Below are 21,531 nucleotides of genomic sequence, written 5' to 3' on the forward strand. Positions count from 1 at the left end.
AGAGGTAGCAGGCCGACAGGAAGATAATGGGCCGCTCAGGATACTTGAAGCGTTCCATGTCGATGAGGAAGGTGGAGACGGTGGCGAAGGTGGACACGAAGCACAGCACAGACCACAGGCCGATCCAGAAGACGGTGAAGGCGCGTTCGTCCTGGCTGAAGAAGGGGTTGTGGCAGGGCAGCGCGCAGTTGGCAATCTGGCCGGTCTTGACGCGGTTGTAGAGGGGGTGCCGCTCGCTGGACACGCTCACCATGGGCGCGCGGCACTGGCAGCCCGGCTCGCAGGGAGCGGAGCCGCCGCCAGGGGGCCGCGCCTTCCCGCCGCCGCCGCCGCCGCCGCCGCGCGTGGGGGGCGCCGCTGCGTCCACGCCGCCACCGCCCCTGCCGCGGGACGGGGGCCTGGCCCCGGGCGGGCGGCCGTGGCCACTGCCGGAGGGCGGCTGCTCACCCGGGGGCGGCGGCGGCAGGCGGCGCGGCGGATTGGGTGCGGCTGTGGTGAGGTCGGTGCGGTTGTAGTCCATGCACAGCGTGTCGGGGTTGCCCTGCTCCGGCAGCCGGTCGCAGCGCATGCGATCGGGCCAGGCGAAGCCGTACTGGCGCATGAGGGGTGCGCAGCCGGCCTTGGCGCGCTCGCAGACCGAGCGGCAAGGAGGCAGGGGCTTCTTGTAGTCCTCCAGGCAGATGGGCGTGTACATGCTGCACAGGAAGAACTTGAGGTCGGGCGAGCACTGGATCTCTACTAGCGGCCAGAACTGGTGCACCTCAAGGCCCGCCTCGTCCTGCGTGTCGTGGTTGAACTGGTTGGGCATGTACGTGTAGTTGTAGCCGATGCCCTTGCACAGCGGCACGGTGATCTCTTGGCAAGCCAGCTCCTTAGCCGAGGCAGCCGCCGCACCGCTCGAGCGCTGCAACAGCGCCAAGGCGGCCAGCAAAGAGGTCACTTCCAACAGGTAACCCCACTCCATGCTGCGCGCCTCGGCCCCGCGCCCTCGCCCTCCAGGCGGAGCGCGGAGGGGCGCCGGGGGATTCGGCGAGGGAGCCGGAGAAGGGGAGAGCGGGTGCCCTGCTGGTCTCCTTGCTGCCTCTCCCGGAAGGCGGGCGGAGTGAGGGGGTGGGGGGTGTCTTGCAGTTAACCTAGTCCCTTCTCGGGACGCGTCCGCACCGCGGGGCCCGAAGCCTGGGCAGCGGCAGTGAGGGTGGCCGCAGGCGTGCACCACAGTCCCCGAGAGTCTGCCCTGATGACTCCGGGTCGGTCGAACTCAGCCCTCTCGCAGCACAGTGGCTAGCCCCCCGCTCATCGTCCCTCTCTCGCTCTCTTTCTCTCCGGCGCGCCCGGCCACTTCTCCACGCGGCGCCGGGGACGGTGCGGTGACTTTGCTGGGCACAGAGGGCGGCGGCACAGCAAGTTTCCTTTCGGGCCTCGGTGCGCAGTCAAGATGGCTGGGCCAGGCCGCTCGCCGCTCAGGGTCAGCCCCTGCAGCCCCCTTTCTGTCCCCAGGGACTCATGCTTGCCCCCAACGCTGCGCTGCTCTGCCGCCGGAGTTCGGGACCCGCCTCCGCAGAGGCCGCCGCCCTCTCTCCCAGGCGTCGGTCCGTCGGTCCGCCGCCGGGACTGACAGACTCCACCTCCGGTAAAAGTCCGCTCCGCGCTTCGGCCAGGAATCCGGCGAGGTGTAGGCAGTCCCCTTCTTGCTAGACACACGGAACCAAATCCAGACCAGAAGGCGAAATAGACACCTGAGCGGCGCGGCCCGCGCCCAGCCACCACTGCCTCCGCCGCCGCCTCCTGTTCCTCCACCTCCTCCTCCTCTTCCTCCTCCTCCTCCTCGGCGGGAGCAGCGCCCTTCACCCAACTTCCCGGCTCCGGCCCAGCTCACACCGCCCGGCCGGCTCATGAATATTTATACAGCGCGGACTCGGTCTCCGCCCTCAGCCGGGCGCGCCAATCGCCAGGAGAGGGGGCGGAGTCTACGCGCTCCCAAGTCTCGGCCTTCCTTAAGGCGGCCCGGAGTGTCCCCGCGGCCATGCGAGCCCTCTGCGGATGGAGAGTTTTGGTAACCTTGGGTTTGACCGCAGAGACCGAGGTTTTGCCACGATTGTCTCCACAGCGCTCAGTGCGTTTGAGTTCTTGGTTCCTTTTCCCCGAGTCTGCACTTGGGGACTGGGATGGGGGTTTTCTGCCTGCGCGTGCGTTTTTAGGCTCCTTTCAAACAAGTCACGTCCCTGCCTACTGCTGCTGCCTGATGTGGGTGACCCCGCGCCCCTCTGTGAGCCGGGTCGGTGGGGAACCCACCCCCACTGGAGTGCACGGGACCTTGACTGGGACCGGGCTGTGCGGGAGAACCGGGAAGGTGTGCTCCTCTTGGGGTTTTTAAGAATGATGATGTTTGAGGCTTGGAAGCGTGAGAGGAGTGGGAGACTGCGGTTCATTCTGGATAGTGGGGCTGGACCGAGGGCGCCCCAGAAGGTGTACGGGAGCACAGCCGCCAGCACGCGAGGGGCGGGAGAGGCTCCAGGCACAAGGGCGGGCCCAGGATTCTCCCGCCTCCGCTGATTGGTCAGGGGAGCCTCAGTTTTCTTGCCTGAAAAGTGGGGTAGTAGTACAGATTTCAAAGGGGGTTCCGCTAATTAGGTGGGATAAAATACGTAAAGCATCTGGGACGAAGTTCTTCCTTATGAAGATATAGTTCCCTTCCAGAAAGAAAAAAAAAAAAAGAAAAAGGAAAGAAAGGGAGAGGAAGGAAGAGAAAGAAAGAGCAAAAGACAGAAAGAAAAAGAAAAAAAAAAGTAAGTAAGTTATAAATAGGACGGACTGGAAACTGCGGCTGGCTTCCCTCTCTTCGCTTCGTACTTTTGGAACATATGTATGTCTATCCAAAGTTCACATTCTTTCCAGAGCCTCCTTTTCTACCGTGGGAGGCGGTGCTGAGCCCTGGCGCCGACGCACAGACACGTATCAGCGATCCGCAAGGAGCAGAGCGGGACCTGAGCTGCTTTTAGCAGCCACTTGGGACACCGCCAATGAGCACTTGCCCCCGCCAGCTCCGCAACTACCTTAAGACAGGGAGGGGAGGCGGAGGCCTGAAGGGCCGGCGGCCTGGCAGGTTCATTTACGCTTGTTAGGACGTCCCAGGGGGTTGTCTTTCTCCTAGAATGGAGTGTTTATTTTTTAATTGATGTGCTGTTTCATTTAGCGCTTGTATGGAACTCATGCTGTGGCTGTAATTACTGTAATCTCGGGAACAAGAATTTCAGTTAGCCAGGAGGGTGGCAAAATACGTTCTCTCTCTCTCTGTCTCCCATTCTCTCCCCCCATTCTCTCTCTCTCCTCTCTCTCTCTTTCTGTTTCAGGATTTTTGCTGTTTGTCAGGTTTCATGGCAGGAACGAGTAGGACTGGAGAACCAAGGTTGTTGAGGGTGTGGGAACAGAGAAGAATTAAGGGTGCATTTGAGGCCAGTTCAGTTTTTTGGGGAGAGGGGGTATGGTGGTGGTAGTTGTCTGTTTAAAAACAACTCTTGTCATGAAACAAAAATAATTAATTAGCAGCATTTGTATATTGCTTGAGCTAATGGAATCTGCGTCTTCCTCCTGTTTTCTCTAGCTTAGTTCAGCAACCTCATTATGCACCACATTCTAAACAGGCAGAACTACCTCTGCCCCCCGCCCTCACCCACCCTTGGGTTTTGGCAAATTCTGTATTTTGGCCAAAAATTCTAGGCATATCTATCAGGCTGTATATCTTTTTCTTTTTTCTTTTAATTGAAATCTAGTTAAACCTCCTTATTCTGAAAAACAACACTTCCTTCCCACTTTTGTTTTGGAAAAACTAAACTCCGTAGGAATCAAATTCAAAGGCTTGAGAAATACTGTAGTAGCTAATTCAGCAGAAAATGATTTCTATTCAAAAATGCAAAGACTTGACCTTTACTTGGTCTTTTTTATGGATTCCTTTCCCCTTTCCTCCTATTTGGAATTCCCTTTTATGGTGTACTGAATGTAGAAAGTCACCTCTTTGGTTAGTACCTTGTTCATCCTGGGCCATTCCCCAGGACAGTCAGCTGCAGAGCAACAACAGGTAATGGCAGGAGCCCTGAGAGCAGTGAGAAGGCAGTCCCCTCTGTGAGGACCCGCCTGGCACGAGGTTGCCCAGACCACGGATGGGGAGGGGCTGGTCTCCAAAAGCAACACAGGTGGTGAAAAGTTCTACTGCTTTTCTTCAGTAGGGAAACTGTCAAATAGCAAAGTTTAGAATTACACTATATAAATTTACTAGAATTAGGTAAAAACAAACTGACATTTGAAAATTGAGGCTGAAAATAGTTGGTTTTGGCTTTTAATCGGCATTTCAACTTTTTTTCTTTTTTCTTTTGAGACAAGATGAAAGCTCTGATGATGTGGAATGTGGAAATTTTTGGTAAGTATATTAAGCTTGCAGGAGAAAATAAGCAGACAAAAGTTCAGAGCTCTCAAAAATCATAGTACAAGCTATTTGGGAGATCTTACTGATTTGTGAGATTGAAACCATTTACGTAAAAATCATTAAAATTTACTTTTAATTGAGAGAATATAAGAGTAGCATTTAAAATTACTACTAAATGGCTACTTAACAATCTTTGAGAGCAGAAGAGACTTATGAAGCTAATTAGTGTATAAAAAGCAATGACAGCTAAAAGACACCAGAATCATTTATCAACATTGCTGGCTAAATAATTATCTTTTTTCCTCTTGTATGTAAAGCAGCTGTTTTTTAAGGGAGGGGAAATAGTTTTAGCAGTGACATAAATAATGTAGGAAACTTTCTAGAGGGATTTCTGAACAGATGTCTTGTTACTGAATAACCTACAAGCATAATAATATATACAGTTGAGGCAGGAAGCTAACTCAGAGGAGGGAATATTTCATAAAACATTGGATACCAAATTAGATAGGAGACTATCAATATAGTGTATGTCTTGAATTTAGAAACTTTGGGGAAATTATGTTTCAGTGGATTATAGTTTAAAAATCCAACATAAAAATCTTGATGCCAGAGTGGGCCCATGTATCAATGTCAATAAAATGATTCATTCAAGATAAGTGGAAAACCCTTTAGTAACTAATGAAAATTCTCAGGCATTATATAAAACAACAATTGTTTCTCCTAAAAGCTTATTTTCTTTCAGGGAAACAACCAAGTACTATATTATTAGAGAATATACAACTTGATAGGGTAATATTGGGGTTTCTCGGTGTTTTAAAATCTTTCCAAAAATTATGTTTTGAATCACCCACTACATAGATGGAAGAGAAGGTAGAGGTCAACTGGTCCTCCTTCAGTTGCTATTAGAATTAAAATGGGTGAGATTATTTTTATATTCTTCCATGTTAACATTAACCTCTATTAAAGATCACCCTCTTGTGTTTTCTCTACAACTAGGAAAAGGATCCTGTCAGAAGGAAGTGCTCTGCTGTGTCTGCTGTAAGAAGGCCCAGTTGTGAATGGATGGAGATAATGGAGCCAAACACAAATGACTGGCCAGGAGTCACATTCTCACTTTACATGCAGCTGCCATTTTAGAAAATGGCAATTATATTGTCATTATTTCATTTCATAATTCTTCTGGAATATGTTTTGGAAATCAATAATTATGCTTTTTCTTCATCCACACTGGAATATTGGCCAGATACAAAAACTCTTCATGCCATAGGATGTGTTGTGCTTTAGTTTGGGAACTTTCCGGTGCAGTTGACCAGTAAGTAAAACTGGATTAGTTAAGAAGGACACTTAATTACTATCATATGTCAATAAATCTGGAAGCAGGGAGTTCCACCATTGTGACTCCATGTTAGGCCTGCAGATAGGCTTCTAGCTCTTGGCTTCCCCTTTGGTTCCCTGGGGCCTCCCATTGTCAAGTCCTCACATTTCATGGGACCACAGCAGACGCAGGAAGAGTGGCAGAAACTCCCCCTTTGCATCTGTTCCATTAGAAAAGAAAACCTTTCCTTGAAGATCATCCGCTTAGGTCCTACTGTTGGAACCTGCCATGCCACTCTTAGCTGCAAGGGAGGCTGTGAAAGTGAGGATCTGGGGGGTGGCTGGTGGCAGGGCTCTAGGAGTAAGGAAATCAAGGAAGTGAGAATGGCTGTTGAGAGATAAGCAACAGTCAGGCACACATTGCTAGTTGAAATTAACTTTCAAGGAGTCTCATTTTGCCAACATGCCTCATCTTCCAGAGTATTTTGTTCAGGGCTATGAATTAAGTGTGATCTAGACCCAAGAAAACCTTGATATCTACATTTTTTTTTTCCTTTTGAAATTCACACAATACAATTCTCTGTACTGTTGGTGTGAAATAAATGTCCAACGGTTTACTACTTGTTTCACTCATAATATGTATAAACAGGGTACCATAACTGCTTAGTTCCTTTTTGTTAGGCCCCTCCCTTCCCTTTTGGAGACTTCATTAAAAACAATGACACAATTCTGGAATATTACATTGTTTCTTTCTTTTAAGTTATATGATATGACTTAAAAAAATAGACAAATATAGACAATACAGAGAAACGGTGTTGAATCCTCTCTCTGAAGGGCTCATGGAAGTGAAAGAATCTTTATACTAAAAAATTTTGGGGGCATCTGGGTGGCTCAGTCAGTTAAACGTCCAACTTCGGCTCAGGTCATGATTTCAGGCTCATGAGTTCAAGCCCGCATTGGGCTTGGTGCTGACAGCTCAGAGCCTGGAGCCTGTTTTGAATTCTATGTCTCCCTTTCTCTCTGCCCCTCCCCCACTTGTACTCTGTCACTGTCTCTCTCAAAAGGCAAGAGTTTACTTCTGGTAACAATGATCCATTTTAAGTGATGGGGGTGCCTGGGTGAGTCAGCTAGTTAAACATCAGATTTTTGGTTTGGGCTCAGGACATGATCTCTTGGTTGGAGAGACTGACCCCCTGTTCAGGCTCTGTGCTGACAGTGGGGAACCTGCTTGGGATTCTCTCTCTTCCTCTCTCCCTGCTCCTCCCTCTGCTCACATTCTCCCTCTCTCTCTCTCTCTCTCTCTCTCTCTCCCTCAAAATGAAATAAATAAAAATTTGAAAAAATAAAATTATGGTCTGAAACCATAATAAAACTTACATGAGTAATACAATAATAACTATATGGGCACTAAGGGCATGGAAGTGGTGATGATGACAATGGCATTTCTTTCTATTTTGTTTATCTTTGACCAGGTTCAGGTAAACATATATAAATTTTTTTTTTGAAAGAGAGAGACAGAGTGGGGGAGGGGCAGAGAGAGAATATTAAGCAGGCTCCACACCTAGGGCAAAGCCCAGTGTGGGACTCGATCTCACGAACTGTGAGATCATGACCTGGGCCAAAATCAAGAGTCAGATGCTTAACTGACTGAGCCACCCAGGTGCCCCAACAGGCAGTAATTTTTTTAAGTGTATTTATTTATTTTGAGAGAGAGAGAAAGGGCACGTGCATGAGTTGGGGAGGGGCAGGGAGAGAGACTCCCAAGCAGGCTCTGCACTGTCAGCACAGAGCCCATGGGACTCCATCTCCAAGAACCTTGAGCCAAAACCACGAGTCAGATGCATAATCGACTGAGCCACCCAGGTGTCCCTACATGTAATTTTATTCAAGAGGTGACAGCACTTGTTTTTTTGTCTGGTGTGAGTCTTGCATGCTTTCTCAGAAGCAAATGTACTTCTAAATGATTAACCTTATAGTTTTCAGTAAGTTTAATTCATAGTATATTAATTTATAGAGACAAAATAAGAAAAAAGGGTGCAATTAGTATGTGAAATTTACTGAAATCATATCATATCACATTAATATGAACTCCTGGTGTGCTTTCCCAAAACAATTCTGTAGAGTTTAGTTTGAAAAGTCTTAGTCCAGAATGCATTCAAAATATACTATCAAGTGAAATAAAGCAGGATATAGAACTATATGGTATGAGCCCAGTTATACTATTATGTATGTGTAGAAAAAAAAACTGGAAGGAGTTCACAAAAATATTACTCATAGTTGTGGTTGAATTGGATTAATTAAGAGTAATCTTTATTTTCTTTTTTTTATAATGGTCTGAATTTTATACTGAGAAAAAATTATCTTGAAACAACCCCAGGTTTAGCATTTATTATGCATTATTTTTGGCTGTTCTTTTTTAAAATGTTTTATTTATTTGTTTTGAGAGAGAGAGAAAGACCGTGCAAGCAGGGGAGGGGCAGAGAGAGAGGGAGAGAGAGAGAATCCCAAGCAGGCTCCACGTTGTCAGTGCAGAGCTGGATGTGGGGCTCAATTCCACAAACCATGAGATCAAGACCTGAGCAGAGATCAAGAGTTGGACACTTACCCAGGTGCCCCTGGGCTGTTCTTTACTTTCCATATTTTGTCTTTTTTCCTTACATGGATGAAAATTACCAGAGAGCAAGAATCATGTCTTAGTTATCTCTTTCTCCCCACAGAAATTCTATCCCATGTATAACACTATGCTGTCAAAGCATGTTAGTCGATTTACAGATTGACTTATTGTCCTTACCTTTGGTATGATTCTGTCTCCCAGTGCTCCAGAACTATCCTTCTGATTGAGAATCTGCAGTTTTGAATGTGGTGAGAGGGAGGAAAGGAGGAAGGAAGCTTGTTACTGCAGGGCCACAGAACTGGCATTAGAAGCAGAACTCTGGGGGTAGGTACCCATGGGGACAGGTAGCCTACAGCCTCTCTGAGCTTCACTTCTTCATGGTTAAAGTATGGAATGACACACATGAGTCCCCCATTGGTTGTGAGAGTTAGATATGCTACAAGCTAAAAGGCACCAAGCACAACGTCTGGACTTAAATGAATTGAGCTTCATAAGAGTTTTCTCTTAATGCTAGAGTGATAGGAAATGTATCTATGACCACGAAATTACAGACGTAAGATGAAGTTATCCTGATGTTATACTTAAATTTTTTTTTATTGTGAGGAAGATCTTTTTTACCTCTCCTTCATAAATTCTATAAATATTTAGTACCGATTGTTTTGGTTATTATTGATGTGTAGCACTGACCCCAAATCTTGGTGGTTTAAAACAACCTTTTGTGTGTGTGTGTGTGTGTGCTCACAATTTTAAGGGTCAGGAACTTAGGAGGGGCTTGCAGACCTTGCTTGGGATTTCCCTTGTAGGACAACAGTCATCTGAGGACTTGACAGGGTTAAATGACCAAGGTGGCTGAATCAATCAGCTACCAGTTGATGCTCTCAACTAGAACACCTTTGCGTGAACACCTTACCTTCCAGTGTGGCAACATGAGAGTAGTTAGACTCCTTGGACCCCTTATAGGGTGGGGCATTCCCCAGAGTGAGCATCTCAAGAGAAGCAGGTGAAAATGGCATGAACTTTCTTTCTTTCTTTCTTTCTTTCTTTCTTTCTTTCTTTCTTTCTTTCTCTTTCTTTCTTTCTTTCTTTCTTTCTTTCTTTCTTTCTTTCTTTCTTTCTTTCTTTCTGATTTAGCAGCAAATTTATGCAGCACCCCTCTGCTGTACTCCGCTGGTTTAAGCTGTAAAAGCCAGCTCAGATGGAAGGAACGTCAAACACATTGGGGGCCATATTTTAGAACTGCCACACCAAATAAGTGCTGGGTCCTATGTTAAATGTTAAAGCTATAAAGATAGATGAGACACTGTATTAGTCTGAGTTCTCCAGAGAAACAGAACCAATGGGATATATATGATTTATTCTGAGGAACTGGTTCATGTGATTTTGGAGGGTGAGAAGTGTCACATCTGGATCTGCAAGCTGGAGGTTCAGGAAGGCCAGGCGTGTAGCTCAGTCCCACTCTGAAGGCCTGAGGACAAAGGGGGCTGATGGTGTCATTCCCAGTCTCAGGGCAGGAGAAGACTGATGTGTCAGATCAAACAGGCAGAAAGGGGCCAATTCTCCCTTCCTTTAACTTTTGGTCTATCCATGCCCTCAGTGGATGGACAATGCCCACTCACACTGAGAAGGGCAGTGTGCTTTAGGATCCACTGATTCAAATGTTAATCTCTTCCAGAAAGGCCCTCAACAGACACACCTAGAAATAATAGTTAGCCAAAATTTGGGGTACCCTGTGATCTAGTCAAGTTAACACATAAAATTAACCATCACAGATATTATTTCTTTTATAGGAAACTCACATGGGACAGCTACAGATATACAACTACAAAGCCATTTCATTGAAGTATTTACAAACTACATGGAAATAATATTAGGGAACAACTGAATGTGCTGAAAAGAGCTGGGAAAGGCCTTTGCAGAGGTTTTAGAGAATGATCACTGAGTTTGCTAATTTGAGGAGAGGCCTAATGTTCTAAGCATGTGACAGCATTTACAAATCTCCAAGATAATTGCCTTTGCATTTGTTACATTTGCTCATGTAACAGCAAGAACATTCCTTTAACAGAAACATTTTTATTTGCATTTAATCAGTTAATATAATTTGCACCTTTGGCAGGTTACATTTGGATAGACAGAGTTCAGTGTATGTTTTCAGCTTCCAATAACGAGATGCTAGCTCAAAGTGACCTAGAGGACACATTATCTCATATTACCTGGGATCTGGGGGTGGGATGGCTGCAAAGTTGGTTAATACTGTGAAACCATGATGCCCTAGAGACGGGGTCTTTTCTATTTCTTTCTGTGTTAGCCTCAGTATGTTGGTTAGTTTCCCTCATGGTTCCAAAGTGGTTGCAGATCACTGGTTACAGTTCATATCTTCACACACCAATATCCAGAGGTAGAAAGAGGAATATTGTCTGTGTCTCCAGCCTTTCCTGGAACAGAATTGGGTGACAGGTCACAACAGTGAGCCCTGCCTAGCTGAGGAGGGATCATTTGAACAAAATCAGGGCTTTTCCACCTAGGAAGAAGGGTAGGGGGACAGCCTTATGTAGGTAACCATGGGTCTCTGCTGGAACCCCACAGCCTGTTACACCACACATAAGAAGCTGGTATTTCTTTGGGCCTAGCTCCTATTGTCCAAGGTCAGACACTGTATAACCTAGCAGTCTTTGAAGAAGATTCTCGTGCTCTTTGTCAATTACCAGCAAAACTGAAGTCTGTTCTCCTCCTTTCCCCACAACTGTATGCAGGTGGGATCTGTTAATAAGATTCCAGTTATTTGTTTCACTAGAGCAATGTGTTTTGTTTAAAAGGATAGTATATTTCTGCTTTCAGAAATCCAGTTGCCTTTAGGGCCTCTTGGCCAGGCCAGGTTGGAGAATGGCTGTCTGGCAGAACGAGCTGGGTGGTTTGTAGTGTTTGCTCATGTCCCTGTCTCACCACAAACTCCCTGCAGGGCAATTACTTGAAGGAACACCTTACTAAACAGCTGGGAAGCATGACTGTTAAGGACTGCCAGAGATGAAAATTTATTTCTCACCTGTGTGGTTTCCAGAACCACATGGCTCCGAGTAATGAAAAGCTTGCAAGAAGCTGCAGAGAACGTAGAATCCAGGGGAACCATATGGGTGTTTCTGTAGTTATGTCCAACTGCCTGCAACCAGTGCCCCCAAACAAACCCATGTCTAGAGAATTATGACCCATGAAAGATTGTACTTTATCTCTCCTCTAGCATTTTGTGTCTTATTCAATTTCACTTTCTGTATATTATTCCTATCTTTACAACATTCATGCTTCTTAGGAGAATCTTTGTGGCATAATGACTGAGCAATGTTTCTGTATTGATCTTGGCAATTGCCTTTCTTCTGTAGCTGCTAGTTCAAGGGGTTCCTTGCTTACGCAATCTTGCCTACAAACCTTTTAGTAGAATGTGATTACTGGACTTGTTAGGACAGGGTTTTCTACCAGGAGATTCCCCTGTCTCACCCAAGGTAAACCAGATACACCTAGGTGGCTTTTCATGTTACCTATTTGCTCCCACTCCCTTTTGTAACTCTGTGCCTCAGTAAACTACTGTCACTCTTGGGGGAAAAATCGCTCTTCAGATGTATTTTCTTTATCATGTTCTGCCACTTTTGGGAGCTTATAAGGAAGGATTCTCATTTTACTTGTTAGCCTATTACCCGGTTGATTATTAAATCATTATGTTTTCCAATGGGATCCATGTGGTCTCTGAATTCCTATTTCAAAAAATATGTCTATCTTCACATCTCCCGTGGCAGCATCTCTTCATTTTGTATGTCTTTGGTCTTATCCTCCAGTCTTAAAATAAATAGAACAAAACAATTCACCTTATGTTTTATCTGTCAAAAATCTGAAAAGATTCATTTTCCATTAAGATTCTATTGGAGTTTGGTTACCTTGTGGTAATAAAATATCAAGGTTTCTGCTGGAAGGTAATCCATTGAAATTATACATCCCGATTTTTTTTATTAGAGTAAAAAATGTAGGTAAAACTAAGAGTGAACCCTAACCTATAATTCATAATTGCAGAGTGATGAATGTGAGCCTTGTTCCTAAATCCTCCAAGTGAGCAATGAAAACTGTACTTAGGCAACGAAGTTTGGATTCTCTACAAATAGTTACTATAGGGAATAGTCACTTCACTTAAGAATAGGATGGAAGTAGTTTGATCTGTGTTACATTGGTAGTGTATTGGAGGATAGTGAAGGAAGACTGGATGGGCAAGGTTGGAGTAGAATAATAATGTTATACTGCCATTTATCGCATGCCTTTGATGTGTGAGGCTTTGGGCTTGACTTTTTTTTTTTTATCGTTTAGGATGTTTTGGCTATTAGTAACTGTTTACCCAAACTGGCTCATGCAAGATGAAAATTTATTTTCTCACATAACAAGAAGTATAGAAGTAGGGTAGATTTCCAGGCTGGTTGATACAGGTTTTCAAAATATCATCAAAGAATCAGGTTCTTTCTGTCTTCTCTGTCCTGCCTCCCTGAGGGTGTTGACAGTGGTGACCTCAGGGTCACAAGATGGCTGTAGCAGTTCTGGGCTTCATGTCTAGAGACAATATCCCATGAGGTACAACAAACAAACAAACAAACAAACAACAATGGGGCTATTTCTTTTCCCTTTCTTAGGAAGACACCTTTCCCCAAAATCTGGAATACTACATGGCTGTATTGGGCTGGACCCCCATTCCTAAACCAATCATTGGCAAAAGAAATGGGACTACCACACTGACTTAAAGAAATCAAGTTTCCCCATCTCCTGAGCTGACAGTTAGCTGACTTTGTTTAATTTCAAATAGACTAAACCGGAATTTCCAATTTCCCACAGTTTCACCAACACTGGGGAGATCACACTATCGGTCTAATTTTACAAAGGAAACTCATTTTTTAAATCTGTGTTTCTCTTTGCTAATGGTATATATTTTTTGACCATTTGCATTACCTTTTCTACAAATTACTTCTTATTCTTTGTCCATTCTTTCCTCCTGCATTGTTTTGCCATTTCTTTATTTATCTTGATTTGGTGAAGTCCTAAAAATGTCTTGGATATTCATCCTTTATGCTTTGAAGATGTTTTCTCTTGAGTCTGTGGCTTATATTTTTGTTTTCTTATTATATCTTTGGTAATACAGAGTCTTAAAAATTTTAATCTACTCAAATATATCAGTCTTCTCTTTTTTTATTTTTTGGTCTTGTTTAAGAAATCCTCCCCTAACATGTAAAGTTATTTATGCTATATTTTTTTTTTTCTAAAAGTTTTGAGGCTTTTCTTGTCATATTTAGGTTTTAACCCATATGGAATTTATTTTTGTGATTCATGTGAAGTAGGTATCTAATTTTATTTCTTTGCTTATGCATTGCCAGTTAAGAATATAGTTACTCAATGGTCCATTAATTTTCTTCATTTGTAAGGTCACCTCTAGTGTATACCTGTACACTTATATGTACCTAAGTTTGTTACTAAGTTCTATCCAGTTACACTAATCTATTTTTTACCTCTGCACTAACACATATTTTAATTACTATGGTTTTATAAGCTTTAGTTTCTAGTAGGTGAGGACATATTGATCTTGATTTTCAAAACTATCCTGGTTTTTTACATCTATTTTCTTCCAAGAATTTCAGTACCACTTTGTTTAAATTTTTGTGAAAACACTGTTGTGTCTATGGCTTTGTTTCCCCATTAGTCCTAATTTGTACCATTTGAATAATTTTCTTAAATAATCTTGTCGGAAGTTTGTTCATTTTTTTTTAGTCTTTTTTAAGGAATTTGTATTTAGTTTTGTTGAATCTAACTTTTATTATAATTACTCTTTTGAATCAAGAATTATTTAGAAGTGTTTTTTACTTCTAATTTTTATCATGTTTTGGTTAGAGAACGTATTCTGTATGATGTAGATTTTTTTATGAGTTATGGCTCTGTCTAATGTCAAGTTTTGTAAATGTTCTATGTGTGGGGGAAAGGTGTATGATTTTCCCTGTTGTATGCAGGGTTCTAGAAATGAAAATTGAAAAATTTAAGTTAAAATATCCTATTGAAATTGTGAATTTCTAGGTTCTTCCCAGTAAATCCAGTTTTAGGCTGTGTTGCTGGGTGCATAAAGATTCAAAATTCTTAGATTTCCTGGTGGATTGCTCCTTTCATTATTGAGTAATAACTCTCTTTATTCTTAATCATTCGACCCCCTTAAAGTCAATTTTGCTGATGGTTATATGTTTAGATGCGGCTTTGCTGTTGTTATTGCTAGTATTTTTCACAGATTTAACACCCCCCTTGCTTTTACTTTCTTTTTTTTCTTTCAGTTTTTCTATGTCATTATGTTTAAAATGAGTCTCTTATTAACAAAATATAACTGGATTTTCAAAATACGATCTGGAAGTCTCTGTATCTTATCTAGGAAATTTAGTTTTCTTTACATTTGTTATGATTACTATTATATTATATTTCATCAAATCTAAGCTGTGATTGATTGTAAGATGCAACATCATTTAAGTTACTATTAAGAAACAAAAAATATAAGAATTAAACAGTGACACAATGTTTATTTGAACCTTATTCAGAGCCCTTTTATAGTTAGTTATAGATATTTAAAAATAATATGTTGATCTTATGTATAAATATAAGGGAAATAAATGAATAAAGTATTTCTAAAAGCCATCATATTCAGAGTCTAACTCTTCTCAATTAGTTTTTGACTTAGCGTTACCAAAATTTGTGTTTGCCTGGCCCTATCACCCTCTGTGCTATCAAAAGCAGCATTTCTCAAAAGAACTAAAATAGAATAGAATGGGCTCTTCTACTGACTTGGCAATTATATAGAATAAACCTCTTTTTGAATCTAGCTTTGGGAATGTTGTTAAACCTGTTTGATTCATCACCTTCTCATCACTCTCTCCCCACAACTGTTTGGTTCTTAACACTTAAAATACTGCTCTACTGTTTTTTGCAGGTTTTTCTTCTGAGGTACTGACACCAGTGCAAGTTTTGGTGCTGGCACTTTGATGTTCATGTATACATAGTCATTGACATCCATGTTACAGCTTCTGCCTGGCCAACAGTAATTTTAAAACACCATCAGTTGAAATACACGTTCTGATTTCAGAGATGTTAAAACGTGAATGCATGTGCAGCTTAGAATGGATGAAACATTTTATAATTTAATTACATACAAAGATGAAAGTTATTTTATGCTTTATTCTGATTTCTCTTTGACATACCTTTTTTTCTGGAATAAGTTCCCACCTTTCCTGCCTATCATTGGATCAAGATTTCTTTAGTCTCCATTACTAGACTGGAAGTTACACATTTTATTTTATTTTATTTTTGTAAACTAAGTTTTTAACATCCATATTTGACTTAATAAAGTTATTCAGTATCTCTATTCACTTCTTTTTTAAAAATTAAAGTGTAGTTTATATACAATGCTATATTAATTTCAGGAGGACAACATAGTGATTTGACAATTCTATACATTAATACTTACCATGATTAGTGTAGTTCATCGTCTGTCACCATACAATGTTACTACAATATTATTGACTATACCCATATGCTGTACTTTTTATCCCCATGATTTATTTATAATTTATTTATAACTGGAAGTTTGTACCTCTTAATCTTCTTCACCCATTTTACCCACCCCCAATTTTCTCCGCTCTGACAACCACCAGCTTATCTCCTGTGTTTATGATTCTGCTTCTGTTTTTATCTGTTGTTTTTTAGATTCCACATGTAAGTGAAATCATATGGTCTTTGTCTTTCTCTGTCTGACTTATTTCACCTAGCATAATACCCTCTAGGTCTATCCATGTTGTTACAAATGGCAAGATCTTATGTTTTTTTATAGCTGAGTAAACTTCCATTATGTATATATACCGTATCTTTTTTATCCATTCATTTATCGATGGACACTTAGGCTTCTTTCATAACTTGCTATTGTAAACAATGCGGCAATAAACACAATGGTGCATATATCTTTCTGAATTCATATTTTTGTAACCTTTGAGTAAATTACTGGATTATATGGTATTTCTATTTTTAATATTTTCAGGAAGCTCTATACTGTTTTCCACAGTGGATACACCAGCTTGCATTCCCACCAATAGTGCACAAAGATTCCTTTTTCTCCACATTCTCACCAACACTTGTTCCTTGTCTTTTGATACCAGTCATTCTGACAGGTGTAAAGTGGTGCCTCATTGGGGTGTTGACTTGTATTTCCTTCATGATGTTGAGTATCTTCATGCATCTGTTGGCCATCTGTATGTCTTCTTTGGGAAAATATCTGTTCAGGTCTCTGTCCATTTTTTAATTGGACCACCCATTTTTTTTTTTTTTTTTTTTTTTTTTTTTTTTTTTGGTGTTGAGTTCTAAGTTCTTTATATATTTTGGCTATTAACTCCTTATTTGCAAATATCTTCTCCCATTCAATAGGTTGTCTTTTCATTTTGTTGGTGGTTTCCTTTGCTGTTCAGAAGCTTTTTATTTTGATGTAGTCCCAATAGTTTATTTTTGCTTTTGTTTTCCTTGCCTGAGGAGAAGTATCTAGAAAAAATGTTGCTAAGGCTGATGTCAAAGAGATTACTGCCTAGGTTTTCTTTAGGAGTTCTATAGTTTCAAGTCTCAAATTTAGGTATTTAATCCATTTTGAATTTATTTTTAGGTATGATGTAAGAAAGTGGTCCAGTTTTATTCCTTTGCACATAGCTGTCCAGTTTTCCCAGCACCATTTGTTGAAGAGATTGTCTTTTCCCCAATATATATTCTTTCCTCTTTTGTCAAATGTTAATTGATCATATAAGTGTGGGTTTATTTCTGGACTTTCTATTGTGTTCTATTGATCTATGTGTCTGTTTTTGTGCCAGTACCATACTGCTGTGATTATTGTAGCTCTGTAATATATCTTGAAATTTGAGACTGTGATACTTCCAGCTTTGTTCTTTCTCAAGACTGCTTTGGCTATTCAGGGTCTTTTATGGTTTTATATAAATTTTAGGATATTTGTTCTAGTTCTGTGAAAAATACTGTTGGAACTTTGATAAGAATTGCATTGACTCTGTAGAATGCTTTGGGTAGTATGGACATTTTACCAATTAATTCTTCCAACCTGTAAGCATGGTATATCTTTCCACTTGTTTGTGTCATCTTCAGTTTCTTCAATTCTTTCCATTGTTTGTGCTGTCCTTTATAGTTTTCAGTTTCCACGGTCTTTCATCTCCGTGGTTAAATTTATTCCTACATATTTTATTCTTTTTGGTAAATGGAATTGTTTTAATTTCTCTTTCTGCTACCTCATTACTGGTGTAGAAACAACAGATTTTTGTGTATTGATTTTGTATCCTGCAACTTTACTGAATTTATTTATTAGTTATAATAGTTTTTTTTTTTTTGTGGAGTTTTAGAATTTTCTGTATATAGAGAATTCTTCCTTACCAATCTGGATGCCTTTTATTTCTTTTTCTTGTCTGATTGCTATTACCATGATTTCTAGTATTATGCTGAATAAAAGTGGTGAGAGTGAACATCTTTGTCTTGTTCCTGATCTTAGAAGAAAAGCTGTCAGTTTTTCACCAATAAGTATGATGTTCTTGGTGGATTTGTCACATATGGCCTTTATTATGTATGTTTTCTCTAAACCTATATTGTTGGGAGTTTTTTTTTTAATCATGAATGAATGTTGTCAAATGGTTTTTCTACATCTATTGAGATGATTATATGGTTTTTATCCATTCTGTTAATATGATATCTATTCACCTCTTTATTTATTTAAAATTTTTTTTTAACATTTATTTATTTTTGACAGAGAGAGACAAAGCACAAGCAGGGGAGGGGCAGAGAGAGAGGGAGACACAGAATCTGAAGCACTCTCCAGGCTCTGAACTGTAAGCACAGAGCCCAATGTGGGGCTTGAACTCATGAACCGTGAGATCATGACCTGAGCCGAAGTCAAAAGCTCAACAGACTGAACCGCCCAGGCACCCCACTATTTACCTCTTCAGCAATTCATTACATTTATTGCTTTGACTCTACTGCCTCTTCATTTCATATGTTGTTTTCTAGTATTATAGTTCCAACTTGTTTTTAATCATCCAAACTGGTCATCATCATTATTATTGCCATGATTTTTTATGATCAATACTCATATTTATTGACACTTCTAACCATGTCTTTTCTTAGCTTTCCTCCTTATATCTGCTTCTTCAAAACACATTACCTCTTTCTTCTGTGTTCAGTTCCTTTCTTCATGAGATATATCTTTTCATGTCTCAAGGTTAGTAAAGTGGATCCAAGAAAGGGTAAACTTCTGGGACTTATTCTTTTAAAACTATAGCAGTCAGCCTAGTCATTATGGTGCCCAAAGTGTCAGCCAGCATGATTTTTCTTTGTGTAGTTTTGGAGTTCTGTCTGCAAATACCACACAAAATGTTATGGTATCATTTTTCCTAAATGATTTAAATATAGTATGAATTTAGTTAGTAATTACTCTTTTTTGAAACATTCAGAATCTAGTGAATTATCATTTTGAAACTGACATAAGCAGAGATTAAATTTTTGTCACTTCCGTTCATCCAGTCCAAATTTTTATCTTCTAAAATTTCTGATGTTTCCGCAGTGTATCACATAAAGTTAGTCCACTGTCAGCAGGGACTGACTATTTTATTATTCTCTGTCTATACCACAGCTTTGTGGTTCAGTGGGAAAGGAGTTCTGCTAGACAAAATACCAAAGTTATCTCTTTGGCATGCTCATATAACTTACAAAGAGCAGGGCAAAGGATGCTTCATTTTGTTGATCAATTAGAATAAAATAAACAGAAACTAAGAATGAAAACTCCAGTTTTGTAATAACAGTTATAATTTTTTTCAGAAATCATGGAATATTAGTGATGATAATTATGTAATATTATTTTCTTATTGATTCTTTGAATCTGTGCCAAATGCTATGTTTCTATGATTGATTTATTATCTTGAAGACAAAACTTAAACTACGATGACAAAACAAAAAATTTTAAAAATATAGTTTTTCACTTAAGTGTCAATTTGCAGTTTTAAGAATTCTGTGCTTTTCTTTCCCAGTCTCTTATTCTTGTGTGAATACGTGTACAGTTCCACTGTAGAACACATACACACACCCCCTCACACACACAAACACCATTATTCACTAGATAGAAAACCATTTTCCTACAAGGATAAAATAGGTGTGCACTGGGGTGCCTGGGTGGCTCAGCTGGTTAAGTGTCTGACTTAGCTCAGGTCGTGATCTCACGGTTCGTGAGTTTGATCCTTACATTGGGCACTCTGCTGTCAGTGCAGATCCTGCTAAGGATCCTGTCTCCCTCTCTCTCTGCCCCACCCCCACTTATGCTCTCTCTCAAAAATAAATAAACGTTTAAAAAATAAACAGGTGTGTACTGCTCATCTACACTATGACTCATCATCATTCTACATTTTGAGAGACTGTCTAATCTCTGAGAAAATGTTAGCCTCTTAGATTTTTTGGTTTGATATCACGCAACTATTGGATTAAGATGGGGTGTGTACAGTGATTTCCATAAAGTTTCTTGATTGAGAGGTGTGTGTGGGGTTGTTATTTAAATTATGACATTTAGAGCATCACATATCCTTTGTTAAGTGTGGAATTCTTCCTTGGTGAAATAATATTGTAACCGATGCAGGTGTAAAATATTTTGCTGCTAACATTAAAATTTTTCTTCCAATTCACTGAACAATGCAGTACACTAGATAAAATAATTGGCTAAAACTCAGAAAAATATTAAAACAGTTCACAAATTTATTATATGATGACTGTTACTTATTGGCAGCAACGGAAAGCAAAACAACTGGTCTGACACAAATAATCTGGAAAGTAAAGTCAAGAATCTGTAATCTGCCAGAACGTTTCCCATATGTCACTGAAATATTAACATATACATAAAACTTTCCTTATTTGATAAATTAATTTTCTATTAAATATTTGGATATTATAGTGAGAATTCTGTAAATATTTAACTTTGAGTTCACTCAATTTTCCTTAAAGTGAATGAGATTATTCTGTAGCCACATTTTTAGTCCATTCAATGCTGTTTAATGTTTATTCCAACTGTACCACTAAAAGTTTCAATTAATACTGACATGTTAGTTTCTGAGAGTGTGTTTATTCTAAAAGGTCTAATTTTTTATTGAGCAAAGATGATTTATTTGCTTGAGTTTGGTAGGCACTGCTTTTATATTTAGGAGCCTATTTCATCTAATAAGATGTTAAGAGTGCTGACTTATACACGTAGACAATATTGATTCTGGTGTTCTTCTCTGAACTCCTTTCATTATCTCTTATACTGTATTATTGACATATAGCTATTTGTGTGTGATAACTTGCAGCTCTAATTCCCTTCACTTCTTTTTACCTCCTCCTGGGTTTATTTACATGCAGCATTGCTGCTAATTAGCTTCAGGGAGGGAGGAGGGAGATTTCTGTACATCTCTTCGTTGTGGTCCCATGAAAAGCCAGTCCCTATACCTGGGAGGGACTCCATCTTTCACTCATTACCTTCAGTAAACAGAGCCTGTCCCTCCAATGACCAACTGCTGTGTTCACAGCTTCCAGTGAGGAACTGAGCAATTTGCCAAATTAATTTTCCCCCCTTCAAGGTAGTTCTCGGTGGGTAATGCCTATGTATATGCACTCTTAACTGGATGTCTTCTTATAAGTATGCTTTCCAAGATGGAAAATTTGGAGATGTAAAAGGAACATCTTTTCTGTCCCTTGTGACTGATTTTTCTAGATTATTGAAAATTGTATTTTTGTGGTTACATTGTACAAATGTTTTTGAAGAGCCTTGGTCAATTTTGAATTGGTTTGTTTATACTGAGGGTTTTTATCTGGTCACTGCATGGTAATGAAGAAGACAATAGGTTCTGACAATGTTTTTTCATAGGTATTTTGTGCTGGGGGAAGGGCTGACAGCCTTACATGCTGCCATGTTCTCACTCACAACTTTTGAGTTTCTTTCTGTCTAGACAGAGTACCCATAGTTGTAACATCTAGGCATTCCTATTTAATTATTTTTCCCCCCAGCAAAAGCCACGCTGAATTTTTCCAGAAGTCAGAATTGACTAGGTGAGATTCTGTGTCTACATGAGCTTCCTGGAAAGGT

General features: G+C 40.7%; 1 protein-coding gene across 1 annotated transcript in view; it reads right to left on the bottom strand.

Moving 5' to 3' along the window:
- Positions 1-968, bottom strand: part of FZD8 (frizzled class receptor 8) — a 5,741-nt gene extending 4,773 nt beyond the window's left edge. Inside the window, exon 1 of the mRNA XM_049626644.1 lies at positions 2-968. Within this exon, the coding sequence (XP_049482601.1) occupies positions 2-964 (963 nt within the window). The 5' untranslated portion in view covers positions 965-968. The remainder of the gene's footprint in view (position 1) is intronic.
- Positions 969-21,531: the final 20,563 nt, after the last annotated feature.

The sequence above is a fragment of the Panthera uncia genome, chromosome B4 (assembly GCF_023721935.1).
Source record: "Panthera uncia isolate 11264 chromosome B4, Puncia_PCG_1.0, whole genome shotgun sequence".
Lineage (NCBI taxonomy): Eukaryota > Metazoa > Chordata > Mammalia > Carnivora > Felidae > Panthera > Panthera uncia.